This window comes from Dendrobates tinctorius, unplaced genomic scaffold (assembly GCF_039654945.1).
Source record: "Dendrobates tinctorius isolate UK_male_01 unplaced genomic scaffold, ASM3965494v1 ptg000102l, whole genome shotgun sequence".
In the NCBI taxonomy this organism is placed as follows: Eukaryota; Metazoa; Chordata; class Amphibia; order Anura; family Dendrobatidae; genus Dendrobates; species Dendrobates tinctorius.
The window spans coordinates 32,407,441-32,433,138 of NW_027361770.1; the positions used below are offsets into that span (position 1 = coordinate 32,407,441).

Sequence of the window (25,698 nt, forward strand, 5' to 3'; positions counted from 1 at the left end):
AAAAATGAGGGATTAACTGCCGATAATAATTTGCGAAGCCGAGAAATCGCTGAACGGCTTTCACCCCTTGGGGACGTGGCCAGTTGAGCACGGCAGACACCTTCACCGGATCCATACGCAGGCCAAAGTCGGAGATGATATATCCCAAAAATGGAAGGGAGGACTGTTCAAAGACGCACTTCTCCAATTTGGCGTACAGGCGATTCTCCCTCAATCGGAACAGCACTCGGCGGACATCTCTTCTGTGGGTGGACAGATCGGGAGAGAAGATCAGGATATCGTCAAGGTATACAACCACACTGGAGTACAGAAGGTCTCGGAAGATGTCGTTCACGAATTCTTGAAAAACTGCGGGAGCGTTGCACAACCCGAAGGGCATGACGAGGTACTCGTAGTGTCCATCCCTGGTGTTGAAGGCGGTCTTCCATTCATCTCCGGAGCGAATACGGACAAGATTATAGGCTCCACGGAGATCCAATTTAGAGAAGATTCGCGCACCTCGCAGCCGGTCGAACAGCTCGGGGATGAGAGGCAGAGGATATCTGTTCTTGATGGTAATCTGGTTAAGACCTCGATAGTCAATACAGGGGCGGAGAGACCCGTCCTTTTTCTTAACAAAAAAGAAGCCAGCCCCAGCGGGAGAAGAAGACTTTCGGATGAAGCCTTTGGCCAAATTCTCTTGTACATATTCAGACATGGCCTGGGACTCGAGTGGACTCAACGGATAGATTCGCCCCCGGGGCGGAGTTGAACCGGGTACAAGCTCGATGGGGCAATCATATTGCCGGTGCGGTGGAAGAGCCTCTGCCTCTTTCTTATCAAAGACATCTGAAAAAGCCCAATAGGCCGAGGGCAAATCCGCAGGACCCGAGACAGGAGACGAGCATTTGAGGGGTTGTACTGGACGAAGACATCTAGTCTGGCAAATGCAGCCCCAGCGAAGGATGTCTCCGGTCCGCCAATCCAGGACAGGTTCATGCATCCTCAACCACGGAAGGCCCAGGAGCAAGGTGTGGGATAGAGACGGCAGCACGAAGAAGGTTATTCTCTCACGGTGCAGGACCCCGATCTGTAATTCCAGCTCTTCAGTGACCAACGTTACGGTCTCGCGCAAGGGAATCCCGTCGACTGAGGCTAACTGCCGGGGAACCTCCAAGGACCTAACAGGTATCCCCAATCTCTTCACCGCCTCGAGTTGGATGAAATTACCAGCAGCCCCTGAGTCAATATAGGCTAGCTCCGAGAAACGTTTGGATCCCTGGATAAACAAAACAGGAAGGGTCAAAGGTAGAGAGGTGTCAAAGGCACCTAGGGAGGCCTCTCTTACCTGTCCTAGGCGGAGGAGTTTCCCGGCCTCACAGGGCAGGAACGTAGAAGGTGGGAGGCACTGCCACAATAGAGACAGAGACCATGAGTGAGTCTCTCCTGGCGGCGTAGCTCTGCGGGCCTGAGTCGGTCAACCTGCATGGGTTCAGGGGCTGACGCCGAGGTGGAAGGCCGAGCGCGGGGAGGACTGCGCATAGGAGGAGAGAACCGAGTGGGTCTTCTCTCCCTGACGGCCTCGCGGGAACGCTCCCGGAAACGCAGGTCAATTCGCGTTGCCAGCGAGATGAGATCTTCCAAAGACGTAGGTGTATCCCTGCCTGCCAACTCATCTTTGATTCGGGGCGACAAGCCACGCCAAAAAGCCCCTACTAAAGCCTCATTGTTCCATCCTAGTTCAGAAGACAACGTACGGAACTGGATGGCGTACTGTCCCACAGAGAGAGCACCCTGGCGAAGGCAAAATAAGGACTCGGTAGCGGAGACCAGACGCCCGGGCTCATCAAAGACCTTGCGGAATGTCTCCAAGAAGGTTGCGAGCTGGGAGACTATCGGGTCATCTCGCTCCCACAAAAGATTCACCCAAGCCAATGCCTCACCCTCTAAGTGGGAAATCATAAAGGCCACCTTGGCCCGGTCGGAGGGATACTGCAGGGATGCCAGCTCGAAGTGCAACTGACACTGGTTAATGAACCCCCGACAGAGCTTGGGATCCCCACTATAGCGTGGGGGTTTAGCCAAGCGGGGCGAGGACTGGGAGGCTGCCGCAGGCGCAGGGACAGCGGCCGCCGTCTGTAGAGCTAGAAGGCGGTTATCTACAGAGGCCATGTAGTTTAAAATATGGGCCTGGGTGTCGCGCTGCTGAGCAAGCTCCTGCTGTAAGCCGGAGATTTGGGAGGCAATCCCCGGATCGGAGGTTTGTAGAGATGAAAGTCTGGACTCCATGGACTTGAGGAACGACATGATCCTCGCCTGATTCTCACGAAGGAACAAAAGTTCCTTTTGGGTCGGGGTCGGGGTACCAGCGGAATCCATGGCCTGAGTATTCTGTAAGGTACACCTGGGGTGGACCCGCTAGACCGTGGCAACGAACCTCCCGGGGGCGAGCTGACCAGGTGGACCACCCCCTATACAGGGAGCATTTGGGGCAAGCCCGCGGGTAACTATTACCACGGCAGCTGGTACCCTGGGAGGTAACGACAGACAGACTGCTAGAGCCGAGTTGGGGATACAGGACTGACGGTACCGGCTGGGAACCACAGGACAGACAGCCACGGCTTAGAGACACGAGACAGGTGGATACGGCCTGGGAGACACAGAACTGGCGGCACGGCTAGGAGACACAGGATAGGCGGGCACGGCTAGGAGACACAGGATAGGCGGGCACGGCTGGGAGACACAGGGTAGGCGGGCACGGCTGGGAGACACAGGATAGGCGGGCACGGCTGGGAGACACAGGATAGGCGGGCACGGCTGGAAGACACAGGACCTAGGAGAGAGGAAAATGGAGAGGTGAACGAGCAACGGATGGACAGGGCGCGAAGGCGTGCAAAGAGGACGGCCAGAATCACTAGGAAAGGACAGTGATACTCAGGCACAGCTGGCAGGGAGAGGCGGCCAGATATAGGGACTGGTAGAAGGGCTTCCGGGTCGTGACCTAAAGGAGAGAGAGCAGGCGCGCGTCCTCAGTAGGAGGAGGAGGGGGAGGCGCGCGCGTGCCCAGGCACAGTATGTGCGCGCGCCCGCCGAGCAGGAGGGGCGGGGGCGTGCACCCGGCGCGGTCCGGAAGACCGGACGAAGGGGACCGCCGGACGGAAAAGAGGAGCCGGGGAGGACCGTGGAGAAGACCGCGGACGCCGGCGCAGAGGGAAGCAGGATGCCGGAGGAAGGGTAAGCTGCGGCCGGGAGGAGGCAGAGAGAGGAGCGCGCGGCAGCCGCCGCGTGACAGTAACATACGTCAATTAAAGTCCCCAAAGGCTACTTTAACCCCTTCCTGACATCCGACGTACTATCCCGTCCATGGGACCCGGGCCCCTATGCCCATGGACGGGATAGTACGTCTACCGTGATCAGCGGCGCCCACGTGGTGAGCGCCGCTGATCGCGGCCGGGTGTCAGCTGATTATCACAGCTGCCACCCGGCACAAGGTGTCAGGGGCGGTCACGGACCGCCCCCGACACGTTAACCCCTTGCACACCGCGATCAAACATGATCGCGGTGTACCGGGAGTTAAAGGGAAGCATCGGCAGGGAGGGGGCTCCCTCCGTGCTTCCCTGAGCCCCCCACAGCAGCGCAATGTGCAGCGCTGCTGCGGGGGGCTCCTTTCCTCCAGGCCCCCGAATCCAAGATGGCGACGGGGGCCTTCGGGGGCCTGGAGGAAGCTGGCTTCCTCAGTGCCTGCAAAGCGCAGGCAAGAGGAAGTCTTCTTCAATGCCTGTGACAGATTGCTGATCTGTCACAGTGATCTGTGATGTGACAGATCAGTGATCTGTCACAGGACAGTGATGTCCCACCTGGGACTATGTAATAAAGTAAAAAAAAATAAAATAAAGTGTAAAAATAATTTAAAAAAAAATCGCCAAATAAATTAGTAAAAAAAAAAAAATATTCCCCAATAAATTTTTTGAAAATAAAAAAACCAAAACAATAAAAGTACACATATTAGGCATCGCCGCGTCCGTAACGACCCGCCCTATAAAACTGTCCCATTAGTTAACCCCTTTAGCGAACCCCTTAAAAAATAAAAATAAAAAACGAAGAAAAAAAATAATGATTTATTATCATACCGCCAAACAAAAAGTGTAATAACGCGCGATCAAAAAGACGCATATAAATAACCATGGTACCGCTGAAAACGTCATCTTGTCCTGCAAAAAACGAGCCACCACACAGCATCATCAGCGAAAAAATTAAAAAGTTATAGCTCGCAGAATAAAGCGATGCAAAAATAAATTATTTTTTATATAAAATAGTTTTCATTGCAAAAAACCGACAAAACATTAAAAAACGACCTAAATGAGGTATCGCTGTAACCGTACTGACCCGAAGAATAAAACCGCTTTATCAATTTTACCGCACGCGGAACGGTGTAAACGCACTCCCCCAAAAGAAATTCATGAAACGCTGGTTTTTGTTCATTCTGCGTCCCAAAAATAATAAAATTAAAAAAATGTATTTATTTCCATTTTTCCATTAGGGTTAGGGTTAGGGCTAGGGTTAGGGCTAGGGCTGAGATTAGGGTTAGGAGTGTGTTGGGGTTCGGGTTGGAGTTAGAATTGGGGGTTTCCACTGTTTGGGCACATCAGGGGCTCTCCAAATGCAACATTGCGTCTGATCTCAATTCCAGCCAATTCTGAGTTGAAAAAGTCATATGGTGCTCCTTCCCTTCCAAGCTCTGCCATGCGCCCAAACAGTGTTTTACCCCCACATGTAGGGTATCAGCCTACTCAGGACAAATTGCAAAACAATTTTTGGGGTCCAATTTCTCCTGTTACCCTTAGGAAAATAAAAAATTGGGGGCAAAAATATCATTTTGTGGAAAAAAATGATTTTTTTATTTTCGCGTCAGAGCGTTATAAACTTCTGTGAAGCACTTGGGGGTTCAAAGTGCTCACCACACATCTAGATAAGTTCCGTGGGGGGGTCTAGTGTCCAAAATGGGGTCACTTGTGGGGAGTTTCAATAGATTAGGTACATCAGGGGCTCTCCAAACGCACATGACACCCGCAGACCATTCCATCAAAGTCTGCATTCCAAAATGGCACTGCTTCCCTTCCGAGCCCCGACGTGTGTCCATACAGTAGTTTTCTCCCACATATGGGGTGTCAGCGTACTCAGGACAAATTGGACAACAACTTTTGCGGTCCAATTTCTCCTGTTACCCTTGGGAAAATGAAAAAATTGGGGACTAATTGATCATGTTTGTGGAAAAAATACGATTTTTTTATTTTCATGCCCGGGCATTATAAACTTCTGTGAAGCCCTTGGGGGTTCAAAGTGCTCACCACACATCTAGATAAGTTCCTTAGGGGTTCTCGTTTCCAAAATGGGGTCATTTGTGGGTGTTTCCACTGTTTAGGTACATTAGGGGCTCTCCAAAGGCAACATGACACCCGCAGACCATTCCATCAAAGTCTGCATTCCAAAACGTCACTACTTCCCTTCCGAGCCCTGACGTGTGTCCATACAGTAGTTTTCTCCCACATATGGGGTGTCAGCGTACTCAGGACAAATTGGACAACAACTTTTGGGGTTTAATTTCTCCTGTTACCCTTGGGAAAATAAAAAAATTGGGGACTAATTGATCATGTTTGTGGAAAAAATACGATTTTTTTATTTTCATGCCCTGGCATTATAAACTTCTGTGAAGCCCTTGGGGGTTTAAAGTGCTCACCTCACATCTAGATAAGTTCCTTAGGGGGTCTAGTTTCCAAAATGGTGTCATTTGTGGGGGGTTTCCACTGTTTAGGTACATCAGGGGTTTTCCAATCGCGACATGGTGTCCGATCTCAATTCCAGCCAAAAACGTCAAATGGCGCTGCTTCCCTTCCGAGCTCTGCCATGCGCCCAAATAGTGGTTTACCCCCACATGTGGGGTATCAGCGTACTCAGGACAAATTGCACAATAACTTTTACCAGAGTTATAACCTCAAAATGACAGAGGTCAGAATTGAAAAAATTGGCCCGGTCAAGAAGGTGAAAACAGATTTTAGGGTGAAGGCGTTAAAATTGTATATTTTTTCTTTCATAGGTGCTGTATGATATTTATGTACTGTAAGTATAGACACAAATCTTTACATTCATTTATATTTCAACATTTTTTAATACCAAGTATTTCAAAAAGGTTCCAGAGATATACGGTAAACTCAAAGTGACAGTGGTGAGAATTGTAAAAATTGGCCTGGTCATTAAGGTCAAAATTGGCTTGGTCACTGAGGAGTTAAATCTGGAGTATGTCATTTCTTTCAGTATTTTTATTGCTTTCACTCATACTAATGAGTGGGGAAAAATATGCACCCTAAGGTACATTCCTTTGTGTCTCAAGATCTATAACTAGAAAAATGGTCAGAATGGCAAAGTCTTCACCAGAAGAAAAAAAAAAAAAAAAAGAAAAAAGCACTCACCCAACCTCTTTGAAAAAAGATAAATACCAACATAAAAACTGGGCTAAATACAAAAAAATATAGGGGAAATGTTAAGCCAACTGAAAAACACCTTGGTGGACTAGAGCACATGCACCTTACCCCCTTTCTTACTGGCACATCATTCTGATGCAAGTACACTATGGTTTCCCTCTATTTAAGAGGTAGTCTCAGCATTTTGCATGTATGACTTAGGGTATTTTTTGGTAAGGGCTCTATTTACCTGTTTATATACTTTTGTATATACGCATCTTGCACATGACCTTTTAAATACATCTATCATGACATACTGTATATCCATATGTGCTTTAGTACCACTCATTGGAGTATTCTGTTTTTTTACTCATTGCGTTTTTGACATGAATAAAATATTTTTCTTCACGAGACCTGTTTAGCACTCTGGGTGTTTTCAGTTGGCTTTGAAAAAAGGCATAGCAAGGGTAAAATACATCAGGATAAGGAAGAAATGTAATTCAACTCTGGGCTTTCAAACACAAGACAATTAAACAATATCTTATTTCCCCCCACAGAGGCTTTCCTTTGCACATACTCGGGCACATCTACCAAACGGTACTCAGTACTGAAAGACAGACCCGATTATTAATAACAAAAGTTCTGAGGCATCTGATGCCTGTTTTCACCTTCATGACCAGGCCAATTTTTACAATTCTGACCAGCGTCACGTTATATGGTAATAACTCTGGAACGCTTCAACGGATCCCACTGATTCGGAGATTGTTTTTTTTTTCGTGACACATTGTACTTCATTCTAATTTTATGTCAATATGATTTGTATTTATTTATGAAAATATAAAAAAGACAAACTTTTTGCAATTTTCAAATGGTAAATTTTTATGCCCTTAAGCCAAAGTATTAAAACAACGTATCACCTCTCCGACAGATCATAACAGCTTGTTTATGTGCAGATCCACACGGATCAAAAGAGTTCTGGCTTTGAAGTCCCCCATTAATATGGCGCAATCATCAAGCACGTACTGCTCCATTCATAGTATATGGAGCGGACACAGATAACCGGGTACTAACTGGGCCAGTCATTCCATCTGGTGTATGGCTTTGTGATACCAGAAGGTAATACCAGGCTGAATCAGAAACCAAAGTGGACTTACAAGCCAACACTTGTCATTCTATGAAGATGGGTATTCCTACATAAGTCTAATATCAAATCAGACACTTCAATTTTTCTTAGACTAGAGTAATATAATGATTCTGTGCGCCTGCTCTACAAACTACATGGTGAAAACAGTTTCAAATGTTCTGAATATATTTCAAAGGAAACTCTCTTTTATCTTCCCTTAAAGATAGTAATCAGTAATTGATTCCTTAATGAGGGATCATAAACGTGACTCACAACTTAGGATGCAGGGTCAGCAGGCAATATCTGAAATGCATATACTCCAGAGGACAGAAACTCTGCAGCTATGACTTAGACCGGGATCACACTACCGTGTGTGATGCGAGAAACTTGCACGAGTCTCTCACATCAACACCCGGCGCTACCGCCGGCACAAATGGTAGTGTGATCCAGGCCTCAGTAGATGATTTGATTCAGTCTTGAAGAAATGATGGAGGCACTCTGAGATTGAGATAATACCCGTACCTTTAATTGTGAATCCTTCAGATCCATCTGCATATCATTCTCGTCTAGAGTCCATGTGAATGGATTCACAGGACCTTGATCCATCGGTCACGTCAGAAATCAGTGGCTGCTGGATGGGAGCCCTGAGAGCCACCTGCTGCCTGAGGACATCCATGGCTTTTCTTTTGATTAGCCCATGTGGCGCAATGTTGGTACAGGCAAGCTAATTAAAGAACAGGCATGGATGCAGTCCAATAACAGACGCTCTCCCGGCTCTCATCCATGGGAAATAGACCAACTCCTGCAAATCGATCTGCACCAACTCTATCCTGTACATAAGATAACTGCTGATGGAGGAGCACTTGACAAAACATCTTTCAGACTTCTTAAAAGGAGTATTCCCATCTCAAAGATACTATCCCAACATGTAGTAGGAATAATAATATCTTCAATTAGAAATGTAGTATAGTTCTTCAGATTTGCTATGATGCTCACCTCATGTAGAGCATTATAGTAGCTTAGGTATCTATGAGTACGACCACTAAGAGCTGTCTAACCAACTGTCACTATATCAGTGGTCATAACAATGGACAACTAAGCTACTGCAATGCCCTGCATGAGGAGAGCGACATAGCGAATTAGAAGAACTACACTACGTTTCTAATTGGAAGTATTTGCTAATATTAATATTACACCTACTAAAGTTTGGGATAGGAATCTAGAGATGGAAATACCCCTTTAATTGAAGCAGATGACAAATGTGTAGGTCTAAGGACTTCAGGAATCTCAAGAGCAAAAAGGTATTTCAAAAGTGAAGCTAGTCCCCTTCTGTCACTGCATCAGCTTTGACAAAAACAAAAATAGGGGCTTAGCTATTCAGACAAGTGGACATCAACCCCCAGTGTCACTAATCTGATCAGGTCATGTCCCAGGAAAAGCTGTAGACAAGCCAAGACACAGAATGGTGTCGCTGTAGCTACTCGATGGGGGCAACTGGCAATTTAGTAATCCCCAAAAAGACATTTAATTAGACCAGTCACACATTATTGCAGTGTTAAAAGGGTTGTTCCATGCTGATTATTCAGGAGCACTCACTCCCCTGCCTCCCGATGTGCATTCTCCCATGCTGCTTCTTCAGGAGCGCTCACTCCCCTACCTCACGATGTGCATCCTCCCTTGCTGCTTTTTCAGTAGCGCTCACTCCCCTGCCTCCCAAGGTGCATCCTCCCATGCTGCTTCTTCCGGAGCACTGACACCCCTGCCTCCAGATGTGCATCCTCCCATATTGCTTCTTCAGGAGCACTCACTCCCCTACCTCCCGATGTGCATCCTCCCATGCTGCTTCTTCAGGAAGCTCACTCCCCTGCCTCCCAATGAGCATCCTCCCAAACTGCTTTTTCAGGAGCGCTCTCCCCTGCTCACAATGATGTGCATCATCCCATACTGCTTCTTCAGGAGCACCGACTCCCCTGACTCTCGATGTGAATCCTCCCATGCTGCTTCTTCAGGAGCGCTCACTCCACTACCGTCTCGATGTGCATCCTCCCATACTGCTTCTTCATGAGCGCTCACTCCCCTACTTCCTGATGTGCATCCTCCCATGGTGCAAGCAGCATTTTTGCCTTTGCATCATCAGGAGTGTGGGGGCTCTGAAGCTAGCGTTCCAGTCAGTAACAGTGCAGCGCTTCCAAGCTCAACAGCAAAGAGATTGTGAGTGCTGCCCTGCTTGTCTTTGAGGCTGGCAACCACTGACTGCACAGGTAGGCGGTAAGCTAGGCAACCAGCAGTAAACTACAGAATAAAATTCCTTCCGTTCTTGAGAATGTAGATAATTTCTAATAAAAGATGAATTGAAAAATTGCTTGTTTATACATTTACAATGGAATTTTACTAATTTAAGATGACAAAACAACCCCTTTAACCATTCTGCAACAGACAGATTACCTTATAGGATCTATCCTAGACTTTCTTCTTTGACGCTCCATTTCTGGTACCGCATGCCACTGAAAAGTCAAGCGCCAGTCAAACCCACCAATCATAGGTTCACCAGTCTGCATATAAAACTCGAAAGTGTTCCAGTCAATGGTGTCAATAACAGGGCAGACTACGGCAGTTTCATTTTCTCCAATCCTGCAAGAAAATATCAGGAATAGCAGTGAAACATCCACTGATGGACTGTGCAGCACAGGGTTTCATAGTTATAAGAGATTACTCGGCTGTAGAGAATGACGTCAATCTAAGAAATGCAACTCTCCAGTAAAAGACATCCCACAAATCCATCCATGTCAATATGTGGTTACGTGAATGGAAAAGATGGCTCCTTTAATTAATGAATACAGTAGGAAAAAAATGCAATTCAATTATTTATAATGGTGTATTTCCACATCCAGTTACACTACAGCAAAGTAGATTTTATCTAGTATATCTCCGGCCTGTTTTCTCAACTGCCACATGTACCAGAAATATTAAACTGCATTTACACACAAAGTTTATTGACAACGATAATCTTGCAGTCAAAATAGTGCGCCGATGACCTAGGTAGAACACCCGTTCAATGGGTGAAATTATCTTTTGCGCAGAACAAGTGACCATTGTTCTCTTGGTTTTCAACATTTATTCAGCATTTTCACCTATTGAAAGCAATGGCTGGTGCAAAAAATGCTGAAAAAACAGGTATCAGATTTTGCTGTGTTTTTTGTGTCAAAACCTGCTGAAGGAGAATCCGATTTTTTAACGCAGTCAACTTCATCAGCATGCACAAGAGATAAATGTACCATGACAAAAACGCAGCAAAAAAGCAACACAAACTACGAAAAACCTGCTTTTTTGAAGCAAGTTTCTTAAAGCCAAGAAGAGAAGGTTTTGCCTATGGAAATAAAGCGCAACGTGTGAACTTATCCTACAGGTTTACCAATCAACAGTTATTTAGTGCCATGTAAACTGACTCTAAGGAGTATTGGGGGAGGGGGGATGGCTTTGATTGTATTACTACAAGATATGTGAATTGTTACATGTATATTGATATCCACTGTTTATGGTTTAAAATCTTTTGAAACCTAAATAAAAATAACTGGTTTAAAAAAAAAAAAAAAAAAACTGACTCTAAGGCCGGGGTCACACGAGTGTGATGCAAGAAACTCATGCGAGTCTCTCCCATCAATATCAGGCACTGCCACCGACACTCGGGACCGGAGTGTCCGGCTGCATGTGTTTCTATGCAGCCACACACTCCGGTCCCGAGTGCCAGCGTAGGTGCCGAGTATTGATGTGCGAGTTTCTCGCATCACACTCCTAAGTGTGACCCCAGCCTAAGGCCTCTTTCAGACAAATAGCTGAACAAAGTTGAATAATCTAAAAATGGCAGCTGAAATACTGTACAGGTTCTAATGAACCCAATTCACAATACCACCAATCCCTATAGAATGAGAGAGATCAAATGTTAGATTCAGAATATGTACTGCTAAACATAGCAGGAAACGCTTGTGTAAATGAGGCCTTATACTCGCACACCTCTCAAGCATTGGTTCCAGCCAGCCAGGGACGCATTCACAATGGCAATCCAGGAATGTCAGCACATCACCAATTGCGTAGGTTGCCCCAATTAGCCGCGCTCGTACAAGTCCTTCGCGTTTCGTCGTCCTGATTAAACGCACTCTCTCCAGTGAGCTGATGTAGTTTTCAAGCTGGGACTTTAAAAAAACTAAAAAAAAAAAAAAAAAAAAGTGTCAATGAAATTCATAGTTAAATATATATATTTACGGATCATCTTTGCACCATAATTTGTGCAATTCTAATATTCGAAGGTACGTTATCACTCACCTTCCCAGAAAACTGCTCCTAGTATGAGTGATAGTTACATATTTTACCTTACAGCTTATTACGGCTCATTGCAGCTGTAAGAAGGGGGGTCACGGTTATTTCCATACACCTCCATTACAGATATGGAATATACAATTCAATAAATGTGTCATTAATATAACCTATGAATTAGCCTCTAGAATCATTATATGTACAGTGGGGAAAAAAAGTAATTAGTCAGTCAGCAATAGTGCAAGTTCCACCACTTAAAAAGATGAGAGGCGTCTGTAATTTACATCATAGGTAGACCTCAACTATGGGAGACAAACTGAGAAAAAAAAATCCAGAAAATCACATTGTCTGTTTTTTTTTCATTTTATTTGCATATTATGGTGGAAAATAAGTATTTGGTCAGAAACAAGCAATCAAGATTTCTGGCTCTCACAGACCTGTAACTTCTTCTTTAAGAGTCTCCTCTTTCCTCCACTCATTACCTGTAGTAATGGCACCTGTTTAAACTTGTTATCAGTATAAAAAGACACCTGTGCACACCCTCAAAAAGTCTGACTCCAAACTCCACTATGGTGAAGACCAAAGAGCTGTCAAGGGACACCAGAAACAAAATTGTAGCCCTGCACCAGGCTGGGAAGACTGAATCTGCAATAGCCAACCAGCTTGGAGTGAAGAAATCAACTGTGGGAGCAATAATTAGAAAATGGAAGACATACAAGACCACTGATAATCTCCCTCGATCTGGTGCTCCACGCAAAATCCCACCCCGTGGGGTCAGAATGATCACAAGAACGGTGAGCAAAAATCCCAGAACCACGCGGGGGGACCTAGTGAATGAACTGCAGAGAGCTGGGACCAATGTAACAAGGCCTACCATAAGTAACACACTACGCCACCATGGACTCAGATCCTGCAGTGCCAGACGTGTCCCACTGCTTAAGCCTGTACATGTCCGGGCCCGTCTGAAGTTTGCTAGAGAGCATTTGGATGATCCAGAGGAGTTTTGGGAGAATGTCCTATGGTCTGATGAAACCAAACTGGAACTGTTTGGTAGAAACACAACTTGTCGTGTTTGGAGGAAAAAGAATACTGAGTTGCATCCATCAAACACCATACCTACTGTAAAGCATGGTGGTGGAAACATCATGCTTTGGGGCTGTTTCTCTGCAAAGGGGCCAGGACGACTGATCCGGGTACATGAAAGAATGAATGGGGCCATGTATCGTGAGATTTTGAGTGCAAACCTCCTTCCATCAGCAAGGGCATTGAAGATGAAACATGGCTGGGTCTTTCAACATGACAATGATCCAAAGCACACCGCCAGGGCAACGAAGGAGTGGCTTCGTAAGAAGCATTTCAAGGTCCTGGAGTGGCCTAGCCAGTCTCCAGATCTCAACCCTATAGAAAACCTTTGGAGGGAGTTGAAAGTCCGTGTTGCCAAGCGAAAAGCCAAAAACATCACTGCTCTAGAGGAGATCTGCATGGAGGAATGGGCCAACATACCAACAACAGTGTGTGGCAACCTTGTGAAGACTTACAGAAAACGTTTGACCTCTGTCATTGCCAACAAAGGATATATCACAAAGTATTGAGATGAAATTTTGTTTCTGACCAAATACTTATTTTCCACCATAATATGCAAATAAAATGAAAAAAAAAAACAGACAATGTGATTTTCTGGATTTTTTTTTCTCAGTTTGTCTCCCATAGTTGAGGTCTACCTATGATGTAAATTACAGACGCCTCTCATCTTTTTAAGTGGTGGAACTTGCACTATTGCTGACTGACTAAATACTTTTTTTCCCCACTGTAGCTTGCAAAGTTTATTATCAAAGTGACTCATTTGCGCATGTAGAGAGAGGTAATTACATTATGTACAAGGATGATGAAATGATAATTGTTACACACTAAAACAACGCACTTTAGAATGACTTAATTACCTTTATCGCTGAAGTCATCGACTAGTATGATTTCTCTTAAAAGTACTGCCGGGGACATTTCTAAGACACTGTGAATCGTGCGGAGTAAAGTGGACATTGCCTCATTGTAAAACGCAATTATAACAGATGTGGTTGGAAGTTTCCTGTAGTTGTACGCTTTGAACTTACACCTAAAAATAAAAAAAATAATTATATACTAATAGTTTTACACAAGTAAATGAAAGATGTGACTGGTACATTTAATAAGCTCTTTATTTCCCTGTCCCTTACTTAACATTTTTTAAGACTCCACTGTTTTTTTGGAACGCAGAAACTAAACAAAGTACCCAAAGGAATCAGATGCAAACAGAAGTGTCCTTGGTCAGAATCGAACCTAAAGCCCCCGTCTCACACAGCTAGATCGCTGACATGTCACCAATTTTGTGACGCAACAGCGACCTCGCCTGCGATCTCTCTACATGTGACACGCAGCGGCGACCGCCCCCCCGCTGGATATCGCTGATCATGCTTGAATGTCCTGGGCCATTTTTTCATCGTCGACATCCCGCTGGCCAGCGCACATCGCTGTGTTTGACAAGACGAGCGACCTCGTTGGTGACGCAGAACTCAGGGACGCAGGCTGGAATCGTTCAGAATAGCTCCTGTGTGACAAGGTATCAACGACCGCCAAGGATCACTGGATGGTTGCTGTGTCGCTGAAGAGATCTGCCTGTTTGGCAGCTTACTAGTGACCATTTAGCGACGCACCAGCGATCCCTACAGTGCTGTAAAGCAATGGTGCTATCCACTGAGCCATTGTGCTGCTCACTCCAATCCCACTAATGTCAGTGGAACTGGCTGACTGCTAAGGTGTATGAGGATGTCCCGAAAGGAGAAGCAGATATATTGGATGACCAATCGCTTGTTCCAAATAGAGTTAAAACACCATGCTCGAATAGTGTGTTGGTGGCACCTTATCCTCTCTACTTTAACACATGCACGCTTGGCTAATGGCAGCAGACGACTACGGAAATATCAGGCAGTCCATGTAAATAGCTTTCCCATATGCCTTGCTTGTTCAGCCAAGAGCTATTTTTCTTGTGTGCACAATTATTACACAAGCATTTTGACCATATCATAACTTTTATGCAGATTTTCCAACTTTCCAACTCTGAGCTGAATAAACTTGAATTGCTATTGAATGAAGCAGATCAGGTGATGTTTATTTGTGCACTGATAGAGGTGCAGCCTAAGGATACAACACCCTTTATTTAGGTGTGCAGAATTATTAGGTAGCTTGTTTTCCGAATGTGACTCTTGACACACCACATGGATGACCCTGTGGTTGGATCAGTAACAGGCACAGATCGCCACTTAAACGAATGCTGCGCCATCAAGGTGAACTTGAGGGACTGCTATGGGTTAGTATTATTAAAGGGAACCTATCACCAGGTTTGGTCGATACGAGTTACAGCCACCGCCTTTCAGGGCTTATCTACAGCACTCTATAGTGCTGCAGACAAGCCTCCAACCCAAACTGTAAGAGAAAAAAAATAAGGGGGTGTCACTCTTCTTGGTCCGGCGCCTTCCTTCTTCTTGTGATGTCGCGCTCCTGCTTGCTTCATGTGGATGACTCATCCCTGCATCATCCACACAGGATCCCCAGCATCGCACTCCAGCGTCGGTGTACTTATCTGACCTGTTGAGGGCAGAGCAAAGTCCTGCAATGCGCAGGCACTGGGCCTCTCTGACCTTTCCCAGTGCCTGCCCACTGCAAGACTTTGTTCTGCCCTCAACAGATTATGAGGATGATGCAGAGATGCGCCATCCACATGAAGCCAGCAGGAGGGCGGCATCACAACAAGATGGGAGGCGCCGGACCATGAAGAGCGACGGCCATCAGACCGGACCGCCCCGCAGGGGAATATAATAATAAGTTATTTTTCAGTTCTTCCAGGTCGGGTTGGGGGCAGATATACAGCATTATAGAACGCTGTAGATAAGCACTGAAAGGCAGTGGCCGTAACTTGTATGGGTTAAACCTGGTGCCAAGTTCCCTTTAACCCGTTTACCCCCAAGGGTGTTTTGCATGTTAATGACCAGGCCAATTTTTACAATTTTGACCACTGTCCCTTTATGAGTTAATAACTTCCATGGTTCCTGGTGATTCTAACAATGTTTTCTCGTGACATATTGTACTTCATGATAATGGTGAAATTTCTTTGATATGACTTGCATTTATTTGTGAAAAAAAAAAGTAAATTTGGCGAAGATTTCGAAAATGTCGCAATTTTCCAACTTTGAAGCTTCGTGCCCTTAAATCATAGAGATATGTCACACAAAATACTTAATAAGTAACATTTCCCACATGTCTACTTTACATCAGCACAATTTTGGAAGCCAAAATTTTTTTTGTTAGGGGGTTATAAGGGTTAAAAGCTAAACAGCGATTTCTCAGTTTTACAACACCATTTTTTTTTGGGACCACATCACCTTTGAAGTCACTTTGAGGGGTCTATATGATAGAAAATATCCAAGAAAATACCCAAAAATGACTCCATTCTAAAAACTGCACACCTGAAAGTGGTCAAAACCACAGTCAAGAAGTTTATTAACCCTTCAGGTGTTTCACAGGAATTTTTGGAATGTTTAAAAAAAAAATAAAAATGAACATTTAACCTTTTTTCACAAAACAATTACTTCAGATCCAATTTTTTTTTATTTTATCAAGGGCAACAAGAGAAATTGGACCCCAAAAGTTGTGCCAAATTCTCCCAAGTATGCCGATACACCATATATGCAGGTAAACCACTGTTTGGTCACATGGCAGAGCTCGGAAGGGAAGGAGCACCGTTTGGCTTTTCAATGCACAATTGGCTGGAATTGAGATCGGACGCCATGTCGCGTTTGGAGAGCCCCTGATGTGCCTAAACAGTGGAAACACCCTCACAAATGACACCATTTTGGAAACTAGACCCCCTAAGAAATGTATCTAGATGTGTGGTGAGCCTTTTGAACCCCCAAGTGCTTCACAGAAGTTTATATCGCACAGCCGTAAAAATAAAAATCATTTTTTTTTTTACAAAAATTAAATTTTTGCCCCCAATATTTTATTTTCCCAAGGTTAACAGAAGAAATTGGACCCCAAAAGTTGTTGGGCAATTTGTCCTGAGTACGCCGATACCCAAATGTGGGGGGTAAACCATTGTTTGGGTACATGGCAGAGCTAGGAAGGGAAGGAGCGCAGTTTGACTTTTCTATGCAAAATTGGCTGGAATTGAGATCGGACGCCATGTCCTGTTTGGAGAGCCCCTGATGTGCCTAAACAGTGTAAACCCCCCAATTCTAACTCCAACCCTAACCCCAACACACCCCAACCCTAATCCCAGCCATAACCATAACCCTAAGGCTACTTTCACACATCAGGTTTTCGGCGTCAGGCGCGATCCGGCGTCGTGCCGGAACGCCGGATCCGGCAAATGTTTCGTAAAACCGGATGTGACGGATCCGGTTTTCTGCCGGATCTGTCTTTTTCTTGACAGACAAAACCGGATCCGTTTCATCCGGTTCATCCGTTTTTCTATCCGTTTTTCGACGGATTACGCCGGATCCGGTTTTTAAAATTGACCCTTGTGGCCTTCCGAACGGGATTGGCTACTGGAAAACTATATATAGCATGTTCCTACAGCCCTTCTTTGACAGGTTGTAGAGGAGAAAGTGCAGGTTGGAGAGAAGAGCAAGTTACTGGCGAAGATGGATGTTGTCATTGGAAATATTTTGAAGAATTTGGCGGATTTTATAGCAGAGGCGAATCGTTTGAGGGTGATTGTTCTGGAGAAGGAGAGAGCGAGACAGCAGCGCATCAGGCATCGTAGACGACGTTTGTGGATCCACCCCATCACAGCCAAGAGAATGACGCGTGGGGTCTATTCTACACTCTGCATGGACCTTCGACGAAACCCGGATAAATTTTTTGGATATGTTAGGATGAAATTGGAGAATTTTGATTACTTGGTGGAGCGCATTGCACACCTCATAAGAAAAGCGGACACCTATTGCCGCTTCTCTGTTTCACCCGCAGAGCGTCTGATGGTGACTTTAAGGTAAGCCACATTTATTGGATATGCTCGCATCAGAGCACACTTTCACTGCAATCTTGTTGGTGGTAGTTTGTATCTCCAAGTGTTATAGGTCAGTTTTGGTATGTAATGCTGTGATTTAAAACTAATTTATTGTTTTTTAATTCCCCACAGATTTCTTGCAACTGGAGAATCCCTTTCGTCACTGCATTTCCAGTACAGACTCGGGATTTCCACCATATCTGGAATTGTGAAGTACACATGCCGTGCACTGTGGGACTCCTTAGCTGAAGAGTTTTTACCAGAGCCCACAACAGAGAGGTGGATTGAAATTGCTGACAAGTTTCAACAGATATGTCAGTTTCCCAACTGCTTGGGCGCTGTGGACGGGAAACATATCCGCATTGTAAAGCCAGCTGGATCGGGATCGGAATATTTCAATTACAAGAAATATTTTTCAATTGTCCTCATGGCCATCGCTGACGCGGAATACAAATTTATTGCGGTTGATATTGGGGCCTATGGCCGCTCCAATGACTCTCAAGTTTTCAAACTGTCTGCCATGGGGCGTAAACTGTATGGAAACACCTTCCAGTTCCCACCACCTAGACCGCTGCCGCAAACATCTGGTCCACCTATGCCATTTGTCTGTGTAGGGGATGAAGCCTTCCAGCTGTCAGAACACCTTTTGAAACCGTACTCTAGCAGAGGATTGACAAGACCAAAACGCATTTTTAATTACCGCCTCACAAGAGCAAGAAGAATGGTTGAAAGTACCTTTGGTATTCTGACAGCCAAATGGCGGGTCCTATTGACTGCGATCAACCTCAAGACAGAAACTGTGGACGAGGTGATCAAAGCGTGCATGGTAATCCACAATTTTGTTATCTGCAAGGAACCCATTTCCATTGAGGACACCTCTGAAGAAACCACCTTGCAAGATTACCATGACATTACCACTAGAAGTTCTGTGACGGTTTCAGTAATGAGGGACAATTTTGCACTATACTTTATGTCACCTCAAGGCAGAGTACACTGGCAGGATGACAGAGTGTGAAAGATTTGTGCCCAACCAAACTTGTGTACCTTCTGTACCAACAGTATATACCTTTGCCAACCAAAGTTGGCTATCTTGTCATGGTCTCTATTTTTAGCTTTAGGCCACAGGTGTGTACCTGGTTGTGTTTTATGCAAAGTATTTCACCTTTTAACAAAAGTTGTGTACATTGTTATGAAATCACCAACAATAAACACAACTTTTTAGGTGAAATACTTTGCTTCAAACACAACCAGGAACAAAACTGTGGCAAAAAGCTAAAATTTACCCAGTTATATACCTAGTTTTGAATACCATTTCACCTTTTAAATACCCTGTATTTAACCTTTTTCGCCGCAGAAAGAAATGACAGACAACCAGTGTAAAATAATTTAACTTTTATTGAAAAATGTTTTTTTTAGTAAACATTTTTAAAATTTTAATAAACTTGTTTAATAAAGCTTTGAAACTATAAAACTGAAACCATAAAACTGGTCATTTTTATTTAAATACACACATTATAAATCTGTGTAGTGTGTGGTGGAAATACTGCTGTAGGGGCTGCGGGACACTTCGACACTGGGAGTGTGGAGAGAGGACTGGGATCGTGGTGGGGAAGGAACAGTTAGAGGTGAAGGTGTGGAAAAAATTACAGAATGGGTGGACATGTGGGAAGCAGAAGAGGTGGTGGGTGGTGGAGTGGAGGGTTGGGCAGGGACTGTAGGAGCAGATGATGTTGATGGCAAGTTGTATGGGGAAGGAGTTTGGTACGGGGCAGGTTGCTGGAAGTGGGGAGATGTCTGGTACGGGGCAGGTTGCTGGAAGTGGGGAGATGTCTGGTACGGGGCAGGTTGCTGGAAGTGGGGAGATGTCTGGTACTGGGGAGGTTGCAGGTACTGGGGAGGTTGCAGGTACTGGGGAGGTTGCAGGTACTGGGGAGGTTGCAGGTACTGGGGAGGTTGCAGGTACTGGGGAGGTTGCAGGTACTGGGGAGGTTGCAGGTACTGGGGAGGTTGCTGGTACTGGGGAGGTTGCTGGGGAGGTGGATGGTGCTGGGGAGGTGGATGGTGCTGGGGAGGTGGATGGTATGTAATAGGAGGGGGAGGATGGAAAGTGGCTAGAGGGGGTGTAGATGTAATAGGAGGGGGAGGATGGAAAGTGGCTGGAGGGGGTGTAGATGTAATAGGAGGGGGAGGATGGAAAGTGGCTGGAGGGGGTGCAGGTGGAGGAACTACTGTGGTGGGAGGAGGAGGTTGGGAGGTAACTTGCTGGAGAGCAGCGTGGCATGAATGCATTACATGCATCTGCTGGGCAGGAGAGAGCGTTTCCATGCGCTCCACAACAGACCTGAAAAAGGTGTGGTTTGGCGAAGATCTTGCTTCTGAATGCATGGTTTGCAGAAGTGTCTTCACCTCCAGAATGCTGGAGTTGATCTGCTGATAGCCTGCGGAGATTTGCTCTGACAAGACTTTTAGACAGTTCTGGAAAGATGCATTCAGATGCAAGAACTCTGGCGCATAAGTCTTTTCCTGACCCCTCTGCCGCTGCCGCCCAGTACCTGCAGGTGTACTAGAGGTGGCAGGGGCAGAAGGGTGGGGTAAAGGGAAAGCGATCTCCTCACCAGCAGCTTCATGTAATGTAGGTGGCCACGATGCTCCTGTGCTGGTGGATGGGACAGATGGGTCGAATGTGTGGGAAGGCTGGGAAGGTGCAGATGTACCGGGGCGGTCGAAGTGTCCCTCGGTGCCGGTCTCCTCAGGGATCGCCTCAGAAAAAATTTTTTTACATCTAACATTTTTTTTTCACATGTGGTGTGTAATATTTACCTTCTAGTGACCATTGTTTCCCGGAGGAACGACAGGGCTTCTGCGTACTTGTACTTGCTCCTGCGTCCTCCAGATCCACTCGGGGCCCGCATCTCTTTATTGAACTCCTTCTTGAAACGATCCCTCACAGACCGCCACCGATTCACAATTCTGTTCCCTGAAACGAGAAAGGACAAAGTGGTTAGTATACAACATCAGTGTTTCCCAAACTCCAGTCCTCATGGTCCCCAGGGGTCATGTTTTCAGGATTTCCATAGTAAATAGAAATCCTGAACACATGATCCGTGGGGACCACGAGGACTGGAGTTCGGGAAACACCGGTTTACATCAAGCAACCGGTACTGTATATACTTACGCTCTTTAATCTGGGCCCGAACATCGAGGTCCTCCCAGCGGCCCACAAGGAGCGAACAGATTTCCTCCCAGAGTCGTCGGGTAACGATAAGGTCAGCGTGGCGGCGGTCAGCCATATTCCAGAGCGGCTCCCTTTCTCTGACGAGATCGATGAGGTGGTCCACATCGAGTCCTCCATCCTCACCGTCAGAGTCGGGAGCACGCTGTGAAGGCTGTTAAAAAAAAAGACAAAAATAACATAATTAGCCTCCACAAAAGAAATGAAATAAAAAGTGCAAAAAAACAAAGCAAAAATATTTATACTTTCACGCTGGTGACCGCCGCGTTGCTGTCGCCGACGACCCTGGGAGGCACTGCGAGGACCTCTTGGCCGAGCACCAGATTGGGAAGACTAGAGAAGAAAACAAAAAATGTTATGTCTTTGGATGTAGGCATTTGTTTGCTGTGTGTGGTCTGCAGAACATTGTTTTCTATGTGATGTGTGTAGTGTGATGTTGTGTTTCTGCGTTTGATGCAAAAAACTTACCAATTGTGAGCCCACTCCAGGTGTCTGTCCACCCCTTCCTTCTTCTTCTGGGAGCTCCTCTTCATCTTGTGAATCCTGTTTTGAAATAAAAGGCAATGAATAGACATATATTACAGAGATGATGGATTTTGGAAATAAAAACTTACCGTCAAACGCTGACGATGCGAGGGAGGGCTCCCAGAAGATGATGTGCTGTCTTCCTGGTGGCCACACTCCATGCCTGTGGGTGGTGTTCCAGCTGCTGCCATTGCTGCTGCTGCTGCATCTATTGGGCGGCTGTTGAATAAAGAGAAACAAAGGGCCAATGAATATCTTGATATTCAATAGCCCTAGTTTGGAGGAATGGGGGATTTGATAATTACCGTCTCTCATCTGTTGCTGGCCTCCCCTCCTCAGCATGTTCCATTTGCTGCTCCATTTGGGGTGGTGGTGGTGCTGATGGTGCTGCAGTGGTCTCCTGCCTTCTCCTGCTTCGCTTGGTTGCTTTCTTGGGTGGCATGTTGGGTGTGGCTGTGGGTCCCACTGTCTTGCTTTTATATATGTCTTGTGGGCAGAGCTACTGAGCATGCTCAGACCAAAAAAACCGGATCCGGCCACCGGATCCGGCTTTCGCCGGATCAGGCGCATTGCGGCGCTCATAGGCTTTCATTGTGTGAAAAAGCCGGACGTGCCGGATCCGGCGTGTCCGGCTTTTTCGCCGGAGACAAAAAACGTTACAGTAGCCATTTTTTCCAGACGCCGGATCGCGACACATTGCCGGATCCGGCGAAAACCGGATGAAACGCATGGCCATACGGCGCGATCCGGCGCAAATGCAAGTCAATGGGGGGGTTTCTGTCAAAAGCGCCGGATCGCGCCTGACGGCGAAAACCTGATGTGTGAAAGAGGCCTAACCAAAAACATAACCTTAACAAACCCCTAACCCCAACCCTAATGCTAACCCTAACTTTAGCCCCAACCCTAACCCTAACTTTAAACCCAACCTTAACCCTAACCTTAGCCCCAACCCTAACCCAAATCCAAACCATAACCCCAACTCTAGCCCCAACCCTAATGCTAACCCTAACTTTAGCCCCAACCCTAAACCTAACTTTAGCCCCAACCCTAACCCTAAATTTAGCCCAACTCGAACCCTAATTGGGAAATGGAAATAAAAACATTTTTTTATTTTATTATTTTTCTCTAACTAAGGCGGTGATAAAGGGGGGGGTCTGATTTACTATTTTCCCCAGGAAGAAGCCGGCGGCCTTTGGGACATCGTGGGACCCTATTTCTCTCTCCTCTGATGTGCGATCACATCAGACGAGAGAGAAATTAAATGGAAAAATAAGACTTTTTTTGTGGTTGCCGTTATACCGTTAATAACGGTGATTGCATCACCGAGGTCAGTAAAAACCAACCTGAATCATGTTCTCTGGGGTCTCGGCTACCTCTGAGAAATTCCGGCACTGGGGGGGGCGCTATAACCTTAAACCTCAGCGCCGTTAAAAAGCGGCTAAGTGGTTTAAGTACCCTTAACTGCCGCCGATAAAAGGGATATCGGCAGTCGTTAAAGGGTTAAATGTAACTCATCATTCTCTACTGCTCGAGCCGAGTTCTGCACCCAGCGCCGGGGAACAGCACTTACTGCAACACTTCTTCCCTGGCACCCGTCCGTGTGGTACTGATGTGGCACACACATGCCCAAACGTGTGCTGCAAGTATTACACACACGGACATCTCCGGTAGCGGAAACATCAGGATGTGTGAAAGAGGCCTTATAGCGGATTTTTATGTTTGGCAGCTGTTACACGCTAAAAGATGCTTTTTATTGCACAAAATTTTTTTTTGCATCACCACATTTTGAGAGCTATAATTTTTCCATATTTTGGCCCACAAAGTCACGTGAGGTCTTGTTTTTTGAGGGACGAGTTGAGGTTTTTATTGGTACCATTTCGGGGCACATGACATTTTTTGATCGCTTTTGATTTTTGGGAGGTAGAATGAACAAAAACCAGCAATTTATGAATTTCTTTTTTGGGGGGGTTTTTATACCGTTAAGCATATGGTAAAATTGATAAAGCGGTTTTATTATTCGGGTCAGTATGATTACAGAGATACCTAATTTATATCATTTTGTTATGCTTTGGCGCTTTTATACAATAAAAACTCTTATAACAAATAATTATTTTTGCATTATTCTGCGAGCGATAACTTTTTATTTTTTCGCTGATGATGCTGTATAGCGACTCGCTTTCTGCAGAACAAGATGACGTTTTCAGCGGTACGATGTTTATTTATATCCATATTTTTGATCGCATGTCATTTCACTTTTTGTTCGGTGGTATGATAAAGCATTGTTTTTTTGCCTTTTTTATGGGGTTCACTAAAGGGGTTAACTAATGGAACAGTTTTATAGGTCGGGTAGTTACGGGCACGGAGATACCAAATAGGTGTACTTTTATGGTTTAGATTTTTTTTCAATTATTTATTTATTGATATAATAAATATTGATTTTTTTTAAAGTAGTATTTATTTTTTTTAAATTTACGCTATTTAACCCCTTAACAACCAGGGGTATTTTTGGTTTTGCATTTTTCCCTCCGCTTCTTCCCAGAGTTATAACTTTTTATTTTTCCATCAATATGGCCATGTGAGGATGCGGGACGAGTTGTACTTTTGAACGACACCATTGCTTTTACCATGTCATGTACTAAAAAACGGGGAAAAAAATTCCAAGTGCGGTGAAATTGCAAAACAAAGTGCAGTCCCACACTTGTTTTTTGATTGGCTTTTTTGCTAGGGTCACTAAATGCTAAAACTGACCTACCATTATGATTCTCCAGGTCATTACAAGTTCATGACACCAAACAGGTCTAGGTTCTTTTTTTGTCTAAGGCTGGTTTTCACACTAGCGTTTTTTAGCGCTGCGTCCATGCACATGAGTCCTGCACCCCTATCTTTAACATGGGGGCGCATGGTCTAGCGTATGCACGCGTTCGTATGCGTTTCCGTGCGCATGCGCTTTTTTGTAGTGTGCGCCTAGGCGCACCGGATGCAACCTGTTGCATTTTTGGTCTGTCCGAACTGTCTCAAAAAACGCTTGCGCACGGAATGCGCAAAAAAAAAATAATCACATTACAGTCTATGGGAAACATGCGCACGCCGGCGTTTAAAATCGCATGCGTTTTAAGAGTTAACATGGCTAGAAACTGGTTAAAACGCATGTGCCTAAAAAAAGCAAACGCATACAAAACGCATGATGCGTTTTTTGCATGCGATTCTACTGCGCACGAAGCGCAGCGCTAAAAAACCCTAATATGAAACTAGCCTAAGTGGTGAAAAAAAATTCCAAAGTTTGCTTAAAAAAAGAAAAGAAAATAGCGCCATCTTCTGAGACCCGTAGCGTCTCCATTTATCGTGATCTCAGGATCGCCGAGGGCTTATTTTTTGCAGGCCGAGCTGACATTTTTAATGATACCCCTTTTGTGCAGATACATTCTTATGATCGCCCGTTATTGCATTTTAATGCAATGTCACAGCGACCAAAAAAAACGTAATTCTGGCGTTTGGATTATTTTTCTCGCTATGCCATTTGGCGATCGGGTTAATCCTTTTTTCTTTATTTATAGATCGGGCGATTCTGAACGCGGCGATACCTAATGTGTGATTTTTTTTATTGTTTTAATTTTGAATGGGGCGAAAGGGGGGTGATTTAAACTTTTTTTTTTTTCATATTTTTAAAAACATTTTTTTTTTTTTTAAACTTTTGGCATGCTTCAATAGCCTCCATGGGAGGGTAGAAGCTGCCATAGCTCGATCCGCTCTGCTCACATCACCTATATGTAGCAGAATTACTGCATTGCTATGAGCGTCGACCACAGTGTGCCGCTCACAGCAATCCTACATCAACAACCATAGAGGTCTCCAGGAGACCTCTGGTTGTTATGCCAACGCATCGCTGACCCCCGATCACGTGACTGGAGTCAGCGATGAGCGCATTTCCGGCCGGGCAGCCGAAAGCGCTGGTTAAATGCCGCTATCAGCATTTGGCAGCAGCGTTTAATTAGTTAATAGGCGCGGATGGATCGCGATTCCACCTGCGCCT

General features: G+C 45.4%; 1 protein-coding gene across 2 annotated transcripts in view; it reads right to left on the reverse strand.

The window, feature by feature from the left end:
* Positions 1-25,698, reverse strand: part of GALNT4 (polypeptide N-acetylgalactosaminyltransferase 4) — a 149,287-nt gene that overhangs the window by 75,635 nt on the left and 47,954 nt on the right. For both annotated transcript variants that reach the window (XM_073587789.1, XM_073587788.1), the window contains 3 exons: positions 13,812-13,981; positions 11,572-11,761; positions 10,006-10,191 (listed from right to left, as the gene is read on the reverse strand). In XM_073587789.1, coding sequence (XP_073443890.1) covers positions 10,006-10,191; positions 11,572-11,761; positions 13,812-13,981 — 546 coding nt within the window. The remainder of the gene's footprint in view (positions 1-10,005; positions 10,192-11,571; positions 11,762-13,811; positions 13,982-25,698) is intronic.